Here is a 23465-nt window from a genome sequence, read left to right on the forward strand (position 1 = left end):
TTAAAAAGGCATCATAAACATCTTTCTCTTAAAATTTAGTTACGTGTGTGTGTGTGTGTGTGTGTGTGTGTGTGTGTGTGTGTACATATTACCTGTGTGCCACAGCATGCATGATGCATGTGGAAGTCAGAAGACAACCTTGTGGCATCCTTTCCTTTCTCTCCTTCCAGCTTCACAAGGGTTCCAGGGATCAAACTCCTGGAACTCACTCTGTAGACCAGGCTGGCCTAGAACTCACTAGAATTCAGAGATCCGCCTGCCTCTGCCTCCCTAGTGCTGGGATTAAAGACATGTTCCACTACGGCCTGGCTCCTAAATCCTGTTCTTAAGAACTATGGTAGTGCCTAGCTGTGCAGATGTATTCTGATATACATTCACATATCAGACATTTTTAGGTACCTACCAAATAAGTTTAGAAGGTTCCAGCTGTTCACGGGTTCCCTGACCCTTTGGGAATCTGGTTTTTGAAGTATCTAATCCATTCACACTGTTCTCTGGGAACTGCCTGTGTATTGTGTATGTGGGAAGGTTTGTGCTTCTGCTCTGTGAGTGTGAGTGACCTTCCTTCCAACTCTACAGAAGTCTGGCACACCCTGGTGGGCACTCAAGGCTACTGTGTCCCGCTTTCCCCGCTGTGCCGGCTGGGCACTGCCCACCGCTAGGTGGCGCCATGACACCAGCTACAGTGCTCAAGTTAGGGATTGAGCTCTTGCAGGCTGGGAGTATCTATTCTCTCTCTCTCTCTCTCTCTCTCTCTCTCTCTCTCTCTCTCTCTCTCTCTCTCTCTCTCTCTCTCTCTTGTTTTTTGAGACAGGGTTTCTCTGCGTAGCTTTGCGCCTTTCCTGGAACTCTCTCTGTAGACCAGGCTGGCCTCGAACTCACAGAGATCCGCCTGGCTCTGCCTCCCGAGTGCTGGGATTAAAGGCGTGCACCACCACCGCCTGGCTTATTAAGGAAATTTCAGAATTGAAATTTGAAGATTAGGGTCAGCTAGTGGCTTGAGCTGAGGACATACAAAGACCACAGGGCCCTGGAAAGTGACTGTGTTCAACTCTTGGGCACTTTTCAGTTCCTTGGATGGGAACCCCTCACAACACTTGAGGCCAGGGAGTTAGGGAGCAGGGTAGTTGAGCAGAGAGGGAGGACTTCTGTCTATGCCTCAGCAGGCAGAGTGTGAAGGAAAAACAAGACAACAAAGTGGACCACGTGGGGAGCTAATTTTGAGAGGATTGTATGGACTGGGTTTAGGAAAGAATCAACACAAAGTGCATCTTGAATAAATTATTTCACTTTCATTATTATTTCATGCCCTGGGAACACAAAAATCCCCTTCTTAGGAACTATGGTCGTGTAAATGGATTGACATGCATACCCTCTTTTTAAAAGATTTGTGTTCTTAAATTATATGTCTGTATGTAGATATGTGCACATGTGTGCAGATGCCTGGGGAGGACAGGAGAGGGTGTTGGATCCCCTGGAGTTGGAGTTACAGGTGGCTGTGAGCTCCTTGAAGTGATTGCTGGGAACTCAACCCTGGTCCCCTGTCAGAGCCACAAAGCGATCTTAACTGCTGAGCCAACTCCCCAGCCCCAGAGGACATTTTACAATTTGGTGCTCCCCATTTTCTCTTTAGACATTTTCTTTTGTGGGTTTGTGAAAACACAAGAACCTGTGCAAAGGGCATTAAAACATCTCAGGACACGAGGGAAGACTTCTCAGAGTAAAGTGTATGGCATGTGAACCATGAAGCTGAAAAGAAACTGGAAAAATAATGGCAGGCAGAAGGGACAGGTGGGTGACAAGGGCAGTCAGTCAGATGGTGGTCTGCTGCCCTTGGGAACTATGTCGGAGGTGTGTTCTTTCTCCTGAGAGGTTGAAGGGGCAGATCACACTGGATCAGGAAGGCACTGGGAGTGGTGGACAGGAGCCTAGCTCGGATCCTCAGGGCAGGGATCACTCTTTACTGCCATCCCTACCCCCGAACTCAGTTCTCACTCATTTACACTAAAGATATGAATTACCTTACGGCCTGGAGATGAGCCTGGAACCAGTCTCCAGAAGGCAGATCACACGGCAGCAAAAAGCCTGGATTCAAATCCTGCCCTTTCTGCTCATGGATTTGGCTGACACTGAGCACATGTAAACTGGCATGCCATGTCATGTTTATTGCATACTCACTGTGTATCAGCTGTGGGAAACAATGAATAACACGGGTGAAGGCATGCTGTGGCTAAACCCTGCATTCACTGTATCCTCTACTCCTTTTGCCCACCCTAGGAGGGGAGGCACCCTCATTCCACATGGGAGAGAAGAGGAGACTGGGGTCCGTGGAGATGGAGCTATTTACCTAAGGCAGAGAACAAAGACAGGATTCAACCCAGGCGGTCTGTGCCTCTGGACACTAGCCTGGTTTCCCACAAAGCCCTAACCAGAACAACACCCTTTTCCTTTCTAACAGAGTTTACATGTAGTAGAGGAGCAGTAGATGGAGGCACATAGGAATAGCATGAGCTAGGCATGATGGCACATGCCTTTATCCCAGCAGAGGCATGCAGATTTCTTGGGAGTCTGAGAGCGGCCTGGTGTGTACAGTGAGTTCCAGGCCATCCAGGGCTACACAGTAAAACTCTATCCCAAAAAGAAAAAAAAAAAAGGAAAAGAAACAAGCATCGTCCTGGACGGCTCTCAGAGGTATAATGCCGCCACGGTGCTTGGCTAGCCTACAGCAAGCGTCAGGTAAGCTGGCAAATGTCAGCAATCCTGGCATTCAGGAGGCAGGTGGGTCAGGAGTCTGAGGTTATCCATGGCTACACATAAGTCTGAGTCTGTATAAAACGCTGTCTCAAGATAAATAAACAAATACGTAAACAAGGGAGCTAGCTTGCTGTCAGGCCTGGTTACCTGAGTTCAATCCTTGCCACCCACGTGGGAAAGGAGAGAGCCAACTCCTGAGAGTTGTCCTCTGACCTCATGAATTTAATGTCATGCATGTGTACACATGTGTTTGAGTACACACACACACACACAAATTGTAAATTAAAAAAAAATAAAATTAAAGGGGCTGGAGAGATGGCTTGGTGGGTAAGGAGCATTTGTTCTTGCAGAGGCCCTGGTTTCAATTCCCAACAGTTACATGGTGGCTCACAACCATCTGTAACTCTATTTCTAGGGGATCGGATGCCCTCCTCTGGCTTCCAAGAGCACCCAGCCTTCATTCACATGGTACAGAGATATACATGCAGGTAAAACATCCATATACATTGAAAAAAAAAAAAAAAAGCAAACTCATACCCCAAACCTAGCGTACTAAAAGTGCTGGATAGGAAAAAAAAAAAAAAAAAAGATAAAGATGATAGAGATGTGGGATGTGGAGTGAGGGGTGAGGGGGGCAGCTGGTGACTAGTTTAAAACACAGTGGCCAGGATAAGCATTATGGTTACATTTGAAACGTTTGAGTTAAGCCTTGAAAAGCAAAACTCAAAATCAAACAAAAACCAGAAGGAGGCAGTCAGGCAGAAGCTAATCTGGAGAAAGCGAATTCCAGGACTGAGGAAGAGGCCAGTTCTAAGGTCCTGAGGCAGGAGTGTGTGCCTAGTGAGTTGAGGAGACAGACATTAAGGAAGTCAGTGACTAGAGAAGAGAAGATGAAGGAGAGAGGGACGGAGGTGGGGGAGCAGCAGTCAGAGGAAGGTCTGTCTCAAAACAAAAGGAAAAGCAAGCAAACAGAACTAAACCAGAAAGAGCCAGCACAGAGGTCCAGGAAGGAAATGAAGAAGGAGAGCGTCCCAGAGGCTGAAGGTGTCAGCGAGGAGCAGAGTCCGAAGCAGCTGCTGGGGCCACTTAGGATCTGATCTGGGGAAGAGGCCACAGGCGCCAGGTTGGACGGTGAAGGTACCAAGAAGAAACCCCTGAGAGAGAGAGACCAAGGAGATGGATGAGGAAGGTAGCTGGACGCCGGGGCAAGGGGAAGGGCTCCCGGCCACAGGTGGAATTAAGAAATCTGGCACAAAACAACAACAAAAACCTGAGCTGTTCTGTGTCCTGAGATGAGGGTGACCCTCTCCCGTTCCTACTTCAACATACTCTAGGTTATGGCACGATCCCAAACTCATAAATTACTTTTAAAAACCAGAGAGGCAATTGATTCAATGGCACATAGCTAGGTGACGGCGGAGATCTTAAATGGCCTGGTGGCGCAGACCTTGCCTTTAACCTCAGCACGCACGAATAGAAAGAAGCAAACCGCCCAGAGAGCAGGAGCACGGTAGGCGGAGCACAGAGCTAGGGGCGGGGCTGGAGGCTGCAGGGCCGCGGGGGCGGGGCCGGCGAGGCAGGCTGCGGGCTTGCGTCCGGCAGGCCTTGGGGGCGGAGCTAAGAGGTAAGGGAAGTGGATTCGGGGCGGGGCCTGAGAGTTGAGAGCCGGATCCCGGGAAAGCTCTTCCCCACTGCAGCTCATGGAGGCAGGGCTGAGTGGGGCCGATGCGGGGCTGGGGCGTGGCCAGGGAGTTAGGGGCGCGGCTGGGGTGTGGCCGGAGAGTTAGGGAAGCAAGATGGGGGCGTGGCCAGGGGGGTTGGCAAGGCACTGGGGGTTGGCCAAGGAGCTAGACTAGGGAGCCGGGGGCGTGGCCAGGGAGTTAGATGAGCGAGTCAGGGGCGTGGCCGAAGAGAAAGGCTAGTGGACGGGGCGTGACCGGGAAGTTAGGGGCGGGGCGGGCCAGGGGGCAGGGCGTGAGGAGGCCAGGACGGGGACGCTGCGGGTAGTGGAGGCAGGCCCTGCGCGGTGCAGCCAGCCCAGCGCGGTTAAGTGCAGCGTCCCCCGCGCCCGGCTCAGGCAGCCCCGGCGTCTCCGCCCCGCGCCCGCCATGCCCGAGCAGCTCAGTGTCGCGGAGTTTCTGGCCGTCACCGCGGAGGACCTCAGCTCCCCAGCCGGGGCAGCTGCCTTCGCCACCAAGATGCCCCGGTGCCGGGGGGCGGCTCTGGCACGGGAGGAGGTGAGGGGCCGAGGCGGGAGGGGGCTCACGTCAGTTCGGGGCCTGGCTTTGACCTTTGCAGGAGTGCCTGGAGCTATGATGGCTCTTTGCGGCGCTCCAGAAACTCGCCTCTACTAGATCTGTGGGAACCTAGCTCATCTCAAACATCTGCGTCCTCACGGTGGAGCTAGGAAGAGGGACTTTGTGGGTGATCTTGGGGTCACCTCGCTAAAGACTCCTACATGTTGGGGCACATCTCTCAAATACTTTGGGCGACCTGCCCATCATATGTGTATTTGCTCAGTGGCTTACAGCTTTGTGTTTTCGTTTTTGGAGCCCCACAAATATGCAACCCCCTAGGTCACTCCCTTCCTGAGAAGCAGGCTCAGTCCTGAACCTACTACCTCTCCCGGGCTTCAGGAGAGAGGAGACCCCCTCCTCCTGGCCGCTGGTTCTGAGACTTGGCTCGCCTTGTGGAATGAATGTGAATGGGAAGGCGCCAGGAGCCGGGGTTCACCTTGGCTGTCGCGGGCAAGTTTACAGACTCCTCTCCCCTCCCCTCTCTTGTGTTTCCAGGCAAAGTGTCTCAGGCCCTTTCTTTCGCCCTTGTAGGCTGCCCCACCCCATTCCCATGCTCACTGGAGTTCATTCCTCTTCTCTGAATTCGCTACAGTTTTTTGTCCGTAAGGAATATGCTGGAGCAGACAGCCTGTGGTCTGCGGCCAGAGGAGGATAATGTGACCCCAGCCCTCTTCCAGAGGATGCCCCAGATTGGGTGGCATTTTGGACTTCAGTAGTACCCTGGCCCCCCACCCTTAACCATAAGTGTGCCCCTCCTGTGTGGCAGATACAAAGCTACACAGAAATTCTCAGAGCTGAGGTCTTAGGAAATCTCTCTTCTTCCTCTCCCCTGACTGGCTAGCCCTCTGTCTGGACTCTTTCCTCCTTGGTAAGGAAGACAGAGACTTGTACAAAGACCGTCAATTTCCAGGGATGCTAACCTGTGTTCAGACCCTGGCCCTGCATTTGCAAGATGGGTGGGCCTGGTCATGTGACCTGACCTGTAAAGTGGGGCATAATTGTTTACCTCATAGAGCTGTGAGATCATGGAAGCAATGTGTGCAAAGATGGGAACATTACTGTCAAGGTAATTGACAGATCTCTTTAGATAGCAATCTCTTGGATTTTCGTTTCTTGTGCACACAGTAGGAATACTTCTTGGTTTTTGTTGCTGTTTAAGACTATCTCGCCATATGGCCTAAGCTGGCCTCAAACTTGGGGTCCTCCCACCTTGGCATTTTCCAGAGCTGGTGTTACAGGGTGCACACCACACTTGGACCAGGAGTCCATGTCTTTATGAAGATAAGAACCAGTGAGGCTCGGATGGCTTGAGCAGAAACCCTGGTTTAGAGTCCACTCACAAATGCGGGTATCTCACTGGCTGCTTCTAGGGAAATGCTACCCCATAGCCTTAGCCTTGCCCTCAGGAGTGCCTCCTGCGGGTAGGCCCAGAGCCTCCGCACTCCAGGACATCTTTAGGGGTTTTACCTGTCATCCTGTTGTCCATTAGACTGTTGAGTCAGAGCAGAAGGGACTGCTCTGACTTCATGTGCCTGCGCATCTGACCCTACCTGGTGTTTAAGCACTTTGTGTTGGGAGACAAAATGAGTCTAGAAGTCCAGTGGGCTCTGGTAGGGGATCAGATTTGCCCCAGGGCAGGCCACACAAAAGCCAGCCTTTTTAACCTTCAGATCCATGCGCTTACAAGCGTTCATTTTTTTTTTACTTATTTCAACAGAAAGACATGGGTTCCCCAAGCACAGCTTTTCTCTTCAGCATTCCAGTGTCCCCAAAGTTAAGTCTGACATTTGAATTAGATTTTGCTGGAGTTTTCTGGTTGGTTTTGTGGTCGCATCACTCTATTATTATACTGTGCTTACATGCTGTTTGATCCTGGGTTTTTTCCTTCCTCCAGGACTGGGCATGACTAATCTAACTCTAGGATTCCATCTCTAGTTGCTTCCCAAATCAAGGCTTCCAGGTCTAGGTGGTTTCCTGGAAGTAACTAGGGACTCTGTCCTGGGACTTGCGGGCCTTTTTTGGTCAACCCTACTGGGAAGGACCCTGGGACAGGTCATAGGAACCAAGAGTGTGCAGGCTGGAGTACCCTGAGAGAGTGCAGTCAGCTCGAATCCCTCTCATTTAAGATGGAGAAACAAGCCGGGCGCTGGTGCTGCGTACCTTTAATCCCAGCACTTGGGAGGCAGAGGCAGGTGGATCTCTGTGAGTTCGAGGCTAGCTTGGTCTACAAAGCGAGTTCCAGGATAGCCAGGACTGTTACACAGAGAAACCCTGTCTCAAAAAAAAAAAAAAAAAAAAAAAAAAAAGAGAGAGAAAGAGATACAGAGAGGGCAAGACACTGCCTGAACTCCCAGAGCAAGAGTGTGGGGCAGCTGGCATTTCTCCCTCATTGTCCTAACCTCTGGTCCTGTTCTCTTCCTTGCAACGTTGATCTGCCTGGCCTCCCTCTAGAACTTCTCTAAACCTCAATTATTTCATCTTGAAACCGAGTCTCCCAATTCCTCCCTGCTTAACCTCACTGGACTTAAAGGTTGTTTGTTTTTCATTATGAATCTCCATGCAGCATGGGAGAGTATTGAAATAACCCCTGCATCAGACAGCCCCTTCCGACCTGGACCCCCTACAGCCACCATCCCATTGACTTTCACAGGGAAAGTAAAGCGGTTGCCGTGTGTGACATGGCAGGTCTGGCTGGCGGCCATGTTTTGTATGGTTCTCTGTGCCATTTCTGTGCTGGGCACTGAGGAGGACATCATGATCCTTCTTTGGTTTGCTGATTGGAATAAGGACATGCAGCACATCTTAGGGTAACAAGTAGGAATGCCAGGAGCTGTCCTGAGTGTCCAGCGAAAGACACAGTGTTGTCAGCAGCCAAAGGAACAGCTGGGGTGAGCCAGTGAGGACCAGTGCGACACGGGGGCCTTCCTGGAGGAAGTTCAACTTCCAGGCAGAAGACTAGATGAGCCTGGTTTAGTGGAGAATGCAAGGGAGTGAATTCAGGGACTGGTTCGAGGAAAGCATATCAAGAAGTCAGGAGACCATTTTGACCTGTGCTCTGCAAGAGGCAGTCTTTGTGGACACGTGCACACTCCCAGTGTTTATCTTCGGAGCTGATGGATGGGGGAAGGGTCATGGTTAGGAGAATGTTTACCTAAAATCTATATCATGTCTGACAGTGCATAGTTGAAATTCTGATGGAGTCAAAATGATCTTTTCCTTAGCGTGTGTGTGTGTGTGTGTGTGTGTGTGTGTGTGTGTGTGTGTGTGTATTTGGAGACAGGGTCTAGCCCAGGCTAGCCTGAAATTCATAATCCCCGTCTCTGACTACTGAATGCTGGTATCACAGGTGTGCGTGCACTACCACCCCTGCACCCAGTGATTTTGGTTTTCTGAAAGAATTTCTTTTCTTTTCTTTCTTTTTTATTTTTTTATTATTAAGAAATTTTCTGTTCATTTTACATACCAATTACAGGTGTCCCTCTCTTCCCTCTTCCTGCCCCCAGCCTCCCCCCCCCCCCCCCCCCCCCCCCCCCGCAGCCCACCTTTCTCTTTTCTTTTCTTTTCTTTTTTTTAATTGAGGCAGGGCCTTGCTGTGTAGCTCCAGGCTGGCCTCAAATTCTGCCTCAGCCTCCTGAATGTTACTATTATAGATGTGTTCCACCTCATCTGGATGAGGGTCTCATTCTCAAGTTTAAATATTCTTAGGGTGGGGATACGGCTCAGTGTCTTAGGTCCAATCCCAAAAAGCAAAATGACAGCATAACCAGTATTAGTATTCTCACAACTGGCCTCATGGTGTGTCTTTTTGTTCTAGTGTAAAAATTATGTAGGCCAGGCATGGTGGCACATGTCTTTCTTTCTTTTTTTTTTTTTGGTTTTTTTTTTTTTTTTTTTCAAGACAGGGTTTCTCTGTGTAGCTTTGCGCCTTTCCTGGGACTCACTTGGTAGCCCAGGCTGGCCTCGAACTCACAGAGATCCACCTGGCTCTGCCTCCCGAGTGCTGGGATTAAAGGCGTGCGCCACCACCGCCCGGCAGACATGTCTTTCTTTAATCCCAGCCCTGGGGAAGCAGAGGTAGGTGGATCTCTGGGAGTTCGAGGCCACCCTGGTCTACAGAGTGAGTTCCAGGACAGCCAGGGCGACATAATAGAGAGATTTGTCTCAAAACACAAAACAAAAAATTATGTGATCCTGGAGACTGTAGACAATATGAACCCTCTCAAGCCTGTGTCTGTGGAAAGGAAACTTGTCTTAAAGAATTAGAGGTGCCTCTCAGAACAGTGAAGCCAGGAAGATGCCATGTGGCCTGGGAGTTGAGGCCTGGGAGGACTCAGGGGCTTAGGCAGCTGCTTCATATCCCTTCTCCCACTCTGTCTCACCCGATTATCTTCTGCTCCCTTCTCATTACATAGGCCCCAGAGTGCAGCTTCAGTCCCCACGGTCACGTGACCTCACTGGTCCAGTGTCTAAAGGTAACCCAGCCAGTCTCTCATGTCCCACTTCCAAGTTCCTGGCAGCCCAGCCCAGCTTCTGGACTGATGACAGAAGCTGCGTCTCCACCCCTCGTTCAACAGAGGTCACGGAGGGATAGATGCAGGCAGGGTAAACATGGCCACAAATCTACCCTGGGGGAAGAAGGCACTTCTTAAAGAAAGAGGATAGGGTCCATGAAGCTTCTCTCTGTTGATGGAGTCTGGCTTCTGGGGAGAGGCCCATGCTGCCAGGTGCCTCCCTGTTTAGAGCAGTTACACATTATCCCATTGGAATGCTAAGGGGTGCTTGGCATCTCTGAGGACCTTGAACGCAAGTTAGACATTCGGACTCTTTGCTGGGCATTGGGGATTAAAAACCCAATCATGTTGACCAAGGACAAGATGAGGCAGCCTTGCCAAAGGTCTCACAATGGCCTTGCATTCCAAGCTGTGTGGTGGATGCTGGGGAAATCCATCTCTCAGCAAGAGAGATGCAGTCGCTGCCCTAAAGGCAGTCTCTTCCGGAGAAGTGAGCCAGGGAAGAGATGAGCAAATTCAACAGCAATTGCATATGGTAGCAGGTGGCAGGAAGTTCATCCCCTTGTCCAGGCCTTCCTTAAGGCTGGGCCCTGGGTCACCATCTCTCTTCCTGCTGTCTTTTTCTCCAGACTGTCTAGCCCATGGCTTCAGTTACCTCGGAGCTCTCAGTGACTCACGCAGCCCGGACTCATGTCCAGTGGTTTGCAGAGGTTTTGCTTAGACCACACTCACGACTCCTCAGGCCGACTGCCAGGTTCTGGTGCACAAGTTGGGAGGCTCAGGCACTCTTTTCACCAAGGGCCATGAGTTTTACCGGCTGTGTGTCTGCAGTCTGCCTGCTTTTCCTTATTGCTTCCTGGGCCACACCTGTCAACTCTTCCTAGAACATTGTGGTGACCTCCAGCTGGCCTGGCTGCTCAGCTTTCTTGTATTTCCCACAGATAAAACTTTTATTTATTTATTTATTTATTTTGGTTTTCCAAGATAGAATTTCTCTGTGTAGCTGTCTAGAACTGTCCTGGCTGCCCTAGAACTAGCTCTGTAGACCAGGCTAGCCTCAAACTTACAGAGATCACCTACCTCTACCTTTCCAGTGCTGGGATTAAAGGCATGCACCACCATTGCCCGGTTAAAATTTATGTTTATTTGCGTAACTATTTCATTAATATTTGGTTTCATTTCTTTCTTTCTTTCTTCTTCTTTTTTTTTTTTTTTTTTTTTTTTTTTGGTTTTTTTTGAGATAGGGTTTCTTTGGCTGTCCTGGAACTCGCTTGTAGACCAGGCTGGCCTCAAATTCGCAAAGATCCGCCTGCCTCTGCCCCCTAAATGCTGGAATTAAAGATCATCAGCAACATCTGGTTTCTTTATAGAATATATTTTCTCTTCCTTGAGACTAGACTCTTAGCTTGGTATTATATTCCCAGTTTTACATTTTCAGTGTGGCCAGCGATTGAATTTAGGGTGTCATGTGTACTAAACACGTCCTCTGCTGTGAGCTCTACACCCAGCCCCTTGTCGTAACAGTCGGTACCTAGAAAGTATAAATAACACATAAAAACTAGAAAGAGGATGATGGGCCGGGGTTGTTCAGTTAGAGGGAGCGGCTCCAGCAAAGTCCTCTGGCAGTAAAGAACCTGGATTGTCTGTGATACTGAAAAGAGGTCAAGGGGAGAGGAGCCTAGTGGGATCATAGTACTCCGGATGAGTTAGGATAGACAGGGCAGGTCACATGGAAGCTTGTAGGCAATGCTAGTAACTTTGGTTTTGCTGTGGTGTGTGTGTGTGTGGGACTATTATTATTGTTACCATCATTACTCATTATTATTATTTTGAGACAGGATCTCATTTATGTAGCCCTGGTTCTCGAACTCACAGAGATCCAATTGCCTTTGCCTCCTGAGTAGTGGGACTAACGTCGTGTGCCCCCACGCCTGACTTCTTTTGCTTTTTTGAGACAAGGTCTCACTTAATCTTAGTACTCATGGGGCTGAGACTGTAAGACTATAACTTTTGAGGCCAGCCTGTTGTACATAGCTAGTTAAGAGGCCAACCTCGACTACAGAATCAGACCCTGCCTCAACAAAACAAGGCACACAGAGAATTATTTCAACAAGTGAGGGGTCTAGGGAGATAGCTTAGTAGGTAAAGTGCTCTCTGTACAAGCATAGCGACCTGAATTTAGACTCCCCAGTACCTACATAAAAAGCCAGGCCTGCCAGTGCATGCCTGTAATCCCAGGGCTGGGGAGGGAGAGGCAGGAGGGTCCCTGGGGTTTGCTGGACAGCCAGTCTATTGAATTAGTGAGCCCCAGGTTCAATGAGAGACCCTGTCTCAAAAACTAAGGTGGGGAAGCTGGGCAGTGGTGGCACACACCTTTAGTCCTAGCATTCCCCAGAGGCAGAGGTGGGCTGATCTCTGAGTTCGAGGCCAGCCTGGTTGCAGAGTGAGTTCCAGGACCGCAAAAATCAAAATAAATAAATAAGGTGGAGAGTGATTGAAGAAGACATCCAGGGTCAACCTCTGGCCCACATGCACACACACACACACACACACACACACATATACACACACACACACATACACACACACACATACACACACATACACACATACACACACATACACACACATACACACACACACACACACACACACACACACACACACACACACACATACACACCAGGCCCAAACAGTGGGATATGGTAGGTATGTCTTAGGCATCTTACTGTGAGCCCTAGCAACACCCACCTGGGCTGTTAACAGAATAGGAACTCGCTTGAATGGAAACTCAGTAGTTCCCATAAGTGCCCAGAGCTGGAGAACCGGGCCTGAGCAGCAGGCAGAGATCAGCTAAAAATGACACACAGAGCCAGGTTGGCAGGACACTGCACCATGCACTAAATGCCACAGCTTGAGGTGTCACTGTTCCTGGGGCACTGTCACTACTGATGCATATCAGCACTACGAATGGACTTCCTGTGCTCTGTTGCTCTGGTTCAGACACACAGTGAGAGTCTCTTATTAACTGAGCCTAGGTGCAGGGGATCCTGGAAAAGCAAGAATTCAGTCTCTTCACCTTTTATGAGACATGGCCTGCTAAGACTTGTGTCATGATGTCAGATGTCCTTGGCACGGGCTAACCAGTGTGTAGGGTGTCTGGGAGTCTATAACCTGGTCCTCCCAAAGTCCCTGAATCTGTGCATCTCATTTACATCCATCCTAGCGGTGGAAATGGATGAGCCCAGGCTGTTCCTCTGGGGAGATGAAGTCTGGAGAGAGAGTGGAAGAAGCCAATGAAGGAGACCGAAAAGGAGCTTCTAAGGGAGTGGAGAGGGACCTGGAGACTGCAGGACTTCAGAGCTGGGAGCATGTTTGGAGGAGGGAGGGGTGGCCAGCTGCTGGAGTGCCTCTGTAGCTAAATAAGCAGACAGGGAAACTGCCAACGTCTTCGGCACTGCGGAGGTCAGTGGAGTGTGTGGACAGGGTTGGTGTCGTGTTGTTCTCCTGTGTGCTGGAGAGATGTGCATGGGTTATAGGAGATTGTCTGCTACTTGGAAGAGAGTGAAGAGAGGTGAACGAGACCTGGGGATCTGGGAGCCCAGCCCTGCCCCTCCTAGGCGCCTGCCTCTGTCTGGGGTGAGAGGGTCGGCCTCGGCCTGGTCTCCAAGTCTGTCCTGCATACTTCAGTCTTGAATGTGTACTTTCCTTGGCTGATGCCAGATGTTTCTGGTCATTGGAGTGACAAAGTAGATCTGGGAAGAGAAACTGAAACTTTGGAAGGAAGAAACACCCTCAAAGGCAGTTTGATCATCTAGTTTTGTTGTTTGTTTTTTGAATTGTAGCATGTGCGTGTCATGTGTGTGAGGGGGTGAGTGGGGTGGTGGGTGGCGTTTGGTGTTGTGGATCTGTGGATGTGTGTGCTGGTGAACTTGGACATGTGTGTGTGGGAGGTCAGAGGCTAACCTCAGACGTCTTGGCTTAATTGCCCTTTGCCCTTTGTATTTTCAGATAGGGTCTTGCTTGCTGCCTGGCCAATGACCTCCAGGGATTTGCCTGTCTCTACCTCACAGAAGAACTGTGAGCCTGGCTATTTATGTGAGTGCCAGGGATCTGAATTCGGGTCCTCATGCTTGTCCAGCAAGTGCCTTACTGGCTGAACTGTCTCCCCAGCCCTTGCTGTTTATTCTCCTAAGACAGCATCTCCTGTAGCTCAGGCTGGCCTTGAGCTTGCTATGTAGCTGAGGATGACTTTGAACTCCCCATCTTCCTGCGGGACTGCAAACATGTTCCATCCACTTTATACAGTGTCAGGGATTGAACCCAGGGCTTCACGCGTGCCAGGCAAGCCCTCTACCACCTGAGCTACATCCCCAGCCTTCAGTCACTTAGGTTTTAGGCAGATTAAGTACCTGAAGAGGCCCGATGTTTCCAGGAGAGCATACAGGTTCCTCAGGCTCCCAGGCGGGCCTCAGGAGTGTCATTTCAGCCTCTCCAGCCACCAGAGGCACTTTGGAGGACTGAGCTGGCTGATCGGGTAGCAGCTGCTGAAGGTTCCTCTTCTTGTTCTAGACCTTACATGAGCTTGAAGAACCTCAGATACCTTGGGCTCCACCTTGACCCTATGGAATCAGAGTCTCCCAGGGGCGAGGCCTGAGCAGGAGCCACCTGGAAATTCTCCAGGTGGCCGAGCGGTCAATGTGATAGTAGATCAGGAAAGCTTTGAATGCCCACTAGAGGTTAGTGACCCATTAAACCATGTTTACAGAACACCCGTGGGGACAAAGGCAGTTTCTGAGGTCAGAGAGGTGACGAGACAAGGGCTCCAGCTGGTAGGGAAGGACTCCGTCCTTGAAAGCACGATCAACCTAAGGCCCATGTATCCCTTTGCAATCAGTAAGTGAGGTCAAACGGACCTGACTTTGAATTGCTATTGGCTGTATGACCCCAGATAACAGTTTAACCTTTCATAATCCAGTTCCCCATGTCTAAGTCAGAGAGCATGCTAACAAAATTCTTTGAGAGGATTTCATCACAGACCCGGCACATAACAGACAAATGTGTCTGTAACAGGGATGAGGCAACTCTTGCGGGTGAATGTGAGTGAATAGTCTGTGCAGTCCTGGGGCCAGGTCAGAAAGGGCTCTGTGCTTTGGAAGACAGTGAGTGAAGTGTGGAACCTGTCTGTTTGTTTATTACCATCTTTTTATTAGGAATTTTGAGACAGGGTCTTCATTTGTAGCCCTGGCTGACCTTGGACTTGCAGTGACCCCCTTGCTTTGGCCTCTCGGCTGCTGGGATTATAGGTGTGCACGGCCAGGCCTGGAGCTTTGTCTGTTTGTTTTTTCAAGACAGAGTTTCTCTGTGTAGCTCTGGCTGTCCCAGAATTTGCTTTGTAGGCCAGGCTGGCCTTGAACTCACAGAGATCCACCTGTCCCTGCCTCCTGATTGCTGGGATCAAAGGTGTGCGCCACCATACCTGGCTTTCTGGAGCCTGGTTCTAAAGGAGGCAGGATCTTCCTTTGCTCGCCCATCAACCTGTTCCTGAAGCAAGCGTTTGTTACTGACCTGCCCAGAGGCTCAGGCCTGGCTGTGGATTACAGTCTCCTGTGATGCCATTAGGTAGTTTTATTTAAAGTGGTGATAAAATTTACATCACCTAAAATTCACCATTTTAAACTTTTCCCTCCCCCCTTCTTTGTTCTCTTCCTTTCTCTCCCTCTTTCTCTCTTTTCCGCTGAGAATCGAACTCAGGACCTTGCACACTCTTTGCACTAGTACTTTACCACTGAGCTACATCTCCACTAAAAAAATTATCTATTTTGGGGCTAGAGATGGCTTGGGGTTAAGACAGTGTGCTGCAGCTGGGCGGTGGTGGCGCACGCCTTTAATCCCAGCACTCGGGAGGCAGAGGCAGGCGGATCTCTGTGAGTTCGAGGCCAGCCTGGGCTACAGAGCAAGATCCAGAGCAGCTCCAAAGCTAAAGAGAAACCCTGTCTCGAAAAACCAAAAATAAATAAATAAAATAAAATGGGGATACAGCCTAATGGTAGAGTGTTTGCCTAGCGTGTGAGGTCCTCATTCAACCTCCATCCAGTACCATACATAATAAAGAATGAATGAAATGATAAATATGCATTTAAAATTGTGTGTGTGTGTGTGTGTGTGTGTGTGTGTGTGTGTGTCCCTGAGTGTGAGTATATGCACATGAATGCAGCTATTGGCAATTAGTGAGACCCATGATGTGAGTGCTGGAACCAAAGGAGGGCTCTTCTGGAAGAGCAGTACATTCTCTCTCTCTCTCTCTCTCTCTCTCTCTCTCTCTCTCTCTCTCTCTCTCTCTCTCTCTGTTTTGTTTTTCAAGACACGGTATCTCTATGTAACAGTCCTGGCTGTCCTGGAACTCACTTGGTAGCCCAGGCTGGCCTCGAACTCACAGAGATCCGCCTGGCTCTGCCTCCCGAGTGCCGGGATTAAAGGCATGTGCCACCACCGCCCGGCCATCATTGCATTTCTGAAGTCCATCCCTTTGCCTAGCTTAGCACACGGAGCAGGCAGCGTAGAAAGTGTTTTCCACAGACTCACTTGGGTGATTCCCCAGGAAGGAACCTACCAGGGCATCGAGGGATAGGGTAGCAAGCGGGATTGCCGGGTAGCATACAGGCTGGCCTTGCAGTATCTGGGCCGTACTTCACCCCCACGTTGTTCATCGGTTGTCTGAAATGTAAATCCAGCTGGGTGTTGTGTATTTGTTTTTCTAAATCCGGCTACTCCGCCAGCAGAAAGTGGCAGAGGCAGGGTTTGCACCTGGGAAGCTGGCCCAGAGCTGAGCTTCCTGCCTCTGCTGGTGAGGCCGGGCTCCTCATGCTGTCCCCAGGGTCCTTGAGGTCATAGGCCTCAAGGGAGGCGCCAGTGTTTGTTTATTCGTTTGTTTAGTTGTTGTTGTTTGTTTGGCACTCTAGATAGTTTTCCTGGGAAGCCTGGGGACATTGAAAAGGCAGCTACAGGACAATGACAGCTCTTAGGAAACCCTTCCTATGCACAGCACCCCAAGGCAGTGACTTAAATGCTGAAGGGGTTCAGTGCTCTGAGAGAGATACCATCATTATCTCACTTGATAACGGGAAATGGAGGTTCAGAGAAGTTAAGTCACTTGCCTCACATCACACAGCTAAGAGGACTGGACCCCGAACTTGGACATCATACTATGACAAATGGAGTTCTTAATCCCTGCTGCCTTTCTGTGTTCCTGTGGGGCCTTGATAACAGTAATTAACTGACTAATTAATTAATTCAATCATTCGTTCATCCCATAGATATTAATGGACACCCCGGTGGTGGGTGATGCATATAGGAAAGTAATGAGGGGACTAGAAAGATGGCTCCGTGGGTAAGAACATTGGCTGCACAGGCACGAGACCTGAGTTCGGATCCCAGCAGCTGTATAAAAAGCTGAGCGTGGTCACGCCAGTGCCTGTCACCCCAGCACTGCAGGAATCAGAGACAGGGACAGACTTGCTTGTGGCCAGCCCAGCTCCAGGTTCAGTGAGAGACCCTGTCTCAAAGGAATAGGCAGAGAGTAGTAGAACAGGGCACCCCTGCCCTTCCCTGGCCTCCACCTGAGCACACACGTAGGAGGCCCTCCCTTCCCTCTGTTTCCAGTCTTGCCGCCAAGGTCACGTGTGCGGCACACAGGACGGGAAGGGCTAGGAGAAAAGCCTGTAGCTGGCACTGAATGGCAAACGCCGGGGCAAGTCAGTTTTTCAGTGGTGGGAGTTGGGGTGACCCTCACGCTGAGTCAGGAGAGGTGATGGTTTCCAGAAGGAAGAAGAGTCCTCCAGGCAGAAGGAGCAGCTGAGGTGACTGGATACAGCTCAGCATGGCCAAGATTGCCAAGCGCTCCATAGCTGGTGCCAGAGGGGCTCCTGATGAAGAGCAGGGGGTGGCTGTTGTCCTGGCTACCAGTCGAGGCCAGAGGGTGCCAGGCTCCAGATCTCTTACTTTTCTGTCCAGCAGGCCAGGCTCTCCCCCTCGTCTGGGTGGAATCCAGGGCTGGCAGCCAGGGGTCGGCTGGGAATCTTCGGGAATCTTCAGCCATCGGTCCAGCAAAGTTCTTGCTCTCTTAGCTCATCATTGCTGAGAAGTCTCCTGAGGAAAATCCCAGCCAGGAAACTTGGGGTTTATTGAGGCCTCCATGTGGGGGAGGGTGTGGTTCCTTTCCTGTAGCCCCCCCTTCTTCTCTGCCTCCAACTACCCCTCAAGGGGCAGTGGAGGGACTGAGTTGGCCCGGCTGGCCTGCTGCCCAGGCTAGGAACCATCCGCGGAGGCCCCACCTGGGGTGTATGGGGGCACAGGGCAGGCCGGGGCTCCGGGCTCCGTCCTCGCAGGAAGGAAAGCCACTAAAGTCCTGAAATAATAAATGGCAGAATCAGCAGGAGCCTTCCCTGTCACCGCCCAGCTTCTTCATTCCAGAGGAGGGGCTCTGAAGAGGGAGGCCCAGGCATGGGGGAGACTGGGCAAAGCCGCCCTACCGGCCAGACCTGGATCTCATAGGGCTGTGCGAGGCAGAGGGCTGAACTCTGCTCTCCTCAAGTACCTCTGACTGCTCAGCGGGACATGCAGGCCCAGGACACAGGGACACTGGGTGAAGTCACTGGTGGACTTGTGGTCCTGAGGCTGACCAGGCTGGAGCAGCCTTGCAGGGCATCGTGAGCTCAGCTCTGAGTTCCAAGCATCCCTTGGAATGGGCCTAAGAGCTCACAGCTGTCAGATCTAAACTGCAGATGAGGGAACTGAGGGTTAGAAGGAGAAGGAGCTTTCTCTGGGCACGCAGAGGGGGCAGGACCTCACCCCCTCCAGCCTCCGGTCCAAGTCACTTGGTCATGCAGCTTTGAACGCGTGCACTGGGAGGCTGGTCCCTCTGTGTTCCTGTGTTGCCTCTGAAGACGTCCCTGTTAGAGGAGTTGGTGTTCTTCAGAAAAGATGATTGGGAAATCCGGTGTGGGGGTTGGTGACACATGCTGATAGTCCCAGAATGTGAAAGGCTGAGGCAGGAGGATTGCTATGAGTGTGAAGCCAGTCTGGGTTATAGAGTACGACTCCAGCTCAAAAGAGAGAGAGAGAAGAGGAGAGAAGGGGAGGGGATGGAGGGGAGAGGAGAGGAGAGGGCTAGAGAAAAGGCCCAGTAGGGCCTTTTCCTCAAATGCTCGAAGCCCTGGGTTCACTCTGGACGTAAAGGCAGGGGGATCAGAAGTTCAAGGTCATCCCTAAGCTATAAAAGATCCCCTTCCCCAAAAGGAGATGGAAGGAAGAAGAAGAAAAAGAGGGCAGGGCTCCTACCCTGTGGGTTTGCCTCATGGTTTGCTGGGGCGGGGAAGTGAGAGACCTTGAATCCGTTTGCCCAGCCTCCCTGGCCTCCCTCCCTCCTTCCTCCGTGAAGTGGGGAGACTAATCACTACCTACAGGGTATGATTGATAGAGCAAGGCACCGCAGAGCCCCTGCCCCAAAGCCACAGCCCTCAAGTGGGCCACTGGGCCATTTTACAGGGTGCGGGCTCTCCAGCTAGTATGGAATCTGCGTCCTTCCTCTTGGGTAATCTGCTCCAGGCCAGAGCTGGCTGTACTCCTGTCGCCCTGTCCTGCCCCAGGGACAAGGCAGCATTCCCTGTCTCCTACCTGGGCATTGGCTGCAGCTGCCCTGTGGAGCCCAACTTTCTACCCCAAGACCGTGTTCAGACCCTCTAGGTGCTCCATGATTTGTAGGGTAAAACCCAGGGGATTGTTAAAGCTTGGCCCCTGGAATCTGCCTGTCTGGCTAAGCGTCTAGGTTCCAGGCCTTCTTTGGGCACATGCCATAACTTCCAGCTGGCCAGTTTCCTCATCTATAAAACCTGCATTTGATGAAAGGACTCCACAGGAAATACAGAGTCGGCCTGGTGCTGGCAATAAAGGCCAGCATGCAGCGATGGACAGACACGTTCACTCGCTGCTGTTCACCCTCCCGGAGTCTTCACTGTGCAGCCAGAAGTTTAACTCTGGGGCCTGACTGCTCACACTTCCTCAGGCTGTTGCTCCGGGGGGCACCTGGCAGGGGTGCCCGACCCTGCATAGAGTCCTCTCTTGCTTTGCTCAGTCTGTGGCTCCTCATCTTAGGATCTGAAGATGCATCGCTTCCCCTAGGTGGGTCCAGGGCTGCTCTATGCTCTGGCCCTGGGTTTGCCAAGCATCCTCAGCCCTTAGCTGGCACCTCTTCACGGGTATGCTGTCTTTACCTAAGCTGTGAGCACAGAGACAGGGACAGAGCCTCATCTTCCCTCCCTGCACCTAGAGGGTGGCAGGAACTCACCATGACTGTGGTGCCCCCACGTCAGTTTTCCAGGGGCCCTCAGTCCACCCTTGGTGGTGGAGCTAAGCTAGGGTTACCCCAGAAGTATGAGGCTGGCAACGTTTCCAGGCCCAGCCTTACCCTCTCTGTTCCTGTACCAGCCACCCAGGCAGGGGCTCTCTAGGCTCTAAGCTTCTCTTGGGGTCTGCTGGATCAGGAGCAAAATTAGTGTCCACCATGGCCAGCACAGCTCACTTGTACAGGAGCCACAGGAGAGCCTTACACAGTTCCGTCTTCATTGAGAAGGGAGTGGTTGAGACTGCCATTCTTACTGGGTGGCGGAGCTGGCAGCCCAGGGGGACTAGGGACTGGGGTGAGAGTCACCCCGCCTGAGAAGGATTAGGCCAGGCAAGGAGCAGTCTACCTCTCTCTCCTTGACTGACTGCCTCTACCAAGGGCTGCTGAGGTCCCTCCTAGTCTCCCCTGGGACCCTCCCACCAGGCCTGGGCCCCAGAATCTCCCAGTCTCCATTCTCTCTTACTGAAAGCTGAAAGGGGCCAGCTCACTGTACAGCATTGAAGGCGCTGAGTGAGTTTCAGGTTACTCGGGCAGCCAGCCCTCAGTTCTGCTCTCCCCAAGAGCCCTTTTGTCTTCTTTATTTGCTTTGTAGAAAATTTTGAGTCTACCCTTAGCTTACTCACTGGTTTCAACAAGTATCTTATTCTTTCACCTTACAGCCCCCCAATTTTTCCTTTTTTAAAATTTATTTTTAGTGCATTTGTGTTTTGCCTGCATGTATGTCTGTATGAAGGTGTCAGATCCCCTAGAATTGGAGTTACAGACAGTTGTGAACTGCCATGTGGGTGCTGGGAATTGAACCTGGATCCTTTGGAAGAGCAGTACTCTTAACCACTGAGCCATCTCTCCAGCCCCCAACTTTTACTTTTTGTTTGTTTGTTTGTTTGTTTGTTTGTTTTTCAAGACAAGATTTCTTCATGTAGTTTTGGTGCCTGTCCTGGATCTCACTCTGTAGACCAGGCTGGCCTTGAACTCACAGAGGTCCACCTGGCTCTGCCTCCCAAATGCTGGGATTAAAGGCGTGCACCATCACTGCCTGGACCAACTTTTACTTTTTATGGGAAACTTAAAACATTCACAGAAACTTTAAGTTGGCAAACTCCGTCCACCCCTTGCTATTCCTCTCTGGTCCGTACCACCTGCCTGCCCCTTCTCTCTCCAGACAGGGTCTCATAGGTAGCCCTGGCCAGCCTGGAGCTTGCTGTGTAGACCAGGCTGCCTCTGCTTCATGAGGGCTGAAATCAAAGGCGTGTGCCACTGTGCCTGGCTCCAATTCTCATTTATTTTAATTTGTCTTCTGTTTTATTTGGTTTGTTTTTCTTGAGACAGGGTCTCATGTAGCCCAGGCTAGCCTCAAATTCACTACATACTCAACAATGGCTTTGGATTCCTGCTCCAACTGCCTCTACCTTTAAGTGCTGGGAGTGCAGATGTCACCATGTTGGGATCACTCATCTTATTTTGAAACAGATCCCATCTTATCATTTCATCCTTCCATAGTCAGGGATGCCTTTCTAAGCAGCAAGGATGCTGTTTCTGTAACTACGTTACCATCATTGTCCCCCAAACTTTAACAGTATCCCAATATCCCTAAATCATCAATTACTCAGTGTTGTCCTAAGACCTTTTACTTTTATGTGTGTGGATGTGTATGAGTGAACACGCTCTTATGATGGTGTGCACACGTGTGGATGGTATGACGTGTGTGGAGGTTGGAGGATAACCTTGGGTGTTGGTCCTCGAGTGTCTTCCTTTTGTTTGAGGCAGAGTCTCTCATTGGCCTGGAACTTCACCGTGTGGACTGGGCTAGCTGTCCTATCAGATTTCAGGGATCCGTCTTTACCTCCCATCTCACTACCCCAGGCATGCACTACCATACCCAGCTTTTATTAAATTTTTAAATGGCATATAATGTGTTAGATATCATTATAATGTGTATGTGTGTGTAATTAAAAAAACTATATGTTTTTATTAGACAGACTCTAACTATGTAGCTCTGGCTGTCCTAGAACTCACCGTGTAGACCAGGTTGGCATCAAACTCACAGAGATTCTCCTGCCTCTGCCTCCCAAATGCTGGAATTAAAGACATACACCTCATCACCTGGCTTCCATTATGATTTTTTTTTTTTTTTTTTTTTTTTTTTTTTGGTTTTTCGAGACAGGGTTTCTCTGTGTAGCTTTGCGCCTTTCCTGGAACTCACTTGGTAGCCCAGGCTGGCCTTGAACTCACAGAGATCCGCCTGCCTCTGCCTCCCGAGTGCTAGGATTAAAGGTGTGCGCCACCACCACCCGGCTCCCATTATGATATTTTTAAACAGAGTGTGCTTTGTGGTTCCACCCCTCCCCACCCCCACCCACTCACGCTCGGCTTTTTACGTGGGTTCTGGGGATTCGAACTCAGATCCTCACCCTTGTGAGGTGAGCGCTTTACTGACTGAGCTGTTTCTCAGCCCTCAGTTGCTCTCTGAGACAGGCTTTCACTATTTGACCCAGACTGGCCTGGAACTCTCCTTGACATGGAACTTCATCCTCCTACCTCAGTTTCCCAAGTACGGAGATCATAGATGTGTGCCGTCATACCCAGATGCAGCTCTTTCTTTTCTTTTTTTAAAATATGGAACGCTTCACGACTTTGCGTGTCATCCCTGCGCAGGGGCCATGCGGATCTTCTCTGTATCTTTCCGATTTTAGTCTGTGTGCTGCCGAAGTGAACATTGCAGTTCATTTTTAAGAACTGGCTCAGGGTCTGGAGAGATGGTTGAGCACTAGCTGCTCTTTCAGAGGACCCAGGTTCAATTCCCTGTCGCAACACCATGGCTCACAACCCTCTGTGACTCCAGTTCCAGAGGATCAGATGCCCTCTTCTGGCCCCCCTCGGACACTGCTTGCAAGTGGTGATAGACATCAAAACACCCATGTGTATAAATAAGAAATAAATCTTTAAAAATATCAGGGCTCAAATAAAGTTCATGTAATATCGTTTGTTGATATATATTTTAAAGACTTGAGATTTCCTCTCCAGGACTGAGGTTGTAGCTCCAGGTAAAGCACTTCCTTGACATGCTCAAAACCCTGGGTTTTGGGTTTGATCCCTAGCACTACAAAAAAAAAAAAAAAAAATTTAATTCCTCTCTTCTCAAGTCCAGGCGGTGGTGGCTCACGCCTTTAATCCCAGCACTTGGGAGGCAGAGGCAGGCGGATCTCTGAGTTTAAGGCCAGCCTAGTCTACATACAGAGTGCGTTGTTCTAGGACAGCCAGGGCTACACAGAGAAACCCTGTCTCAAAAAACAAACAAACAAACAAAATCCCCCTTCTCCATTCCTTCCTCTCTCTCTCTAGAGACTCACTTCGTCTGGGACTGTTTGCAGTTTCTACATTATTTACTAAATGTGTTTAGTGTAATTTGGTCTGGGCATTCAAATAACCTGCGTTAATGACCAGGTTTCCTACCTAGAACACGTAATTTAATCTCCCCTGTGCACATCAGTCTGAGATCAA

At 50.5% G+C, this 23465-nt stretch overlaps 1 protein-coding gene and 1 non-coding gene across 2 annotated transcripts in view; one reads left to right on the forward strand and one right to left on the reverse strand.

Moving 5' to 3' along the window:
• The first annotated feature begins 4429 nt into the window (after positions 1–4429).
• The window catches only part of Asap3 (ArfGAP with SH3 domain, ankyrin repeat and PH domain 3), a 45259-nt gene continuing 26223 nt past the window's right edge, over positions 4430–23465 (forward strand). Inside the window, exon 1 of the mRNA XM_059255198.1 lies at positions 4430–4991. Coding sequence (XP_059111181.1) covers positions 4863–4991 — 129 coding nt within the window. The 5' untranslated portion in view covers positions 4430–4862. The remainder of the gene's footprint in view (positions 4992–23465) is intronic.
• Positions 22575–22679, reverse strand: LOC131905356 (U6 spliceosomal RNA). The gene has a single exon (XR_009377888.1). It is a non-coding gene; the product is annotated as a U6 spliceosomal RNA (small nuclear RNA).

This window comes from Peromyscus eremicus, chromosome 2 (genome assembly GCF_949786415.1).
Source record: "Peromyscus eremicus chromosome 2, PerEre_H2_v1, whole genome shotgun sequence".
Classification (NCBI taxonomy): domain Eukaryota; kingdom Metazoa; phylum Chordata; class Mammalia; order Rodentia; family Cricetidae; genus Peromyscus; species Peromyscus eremicus.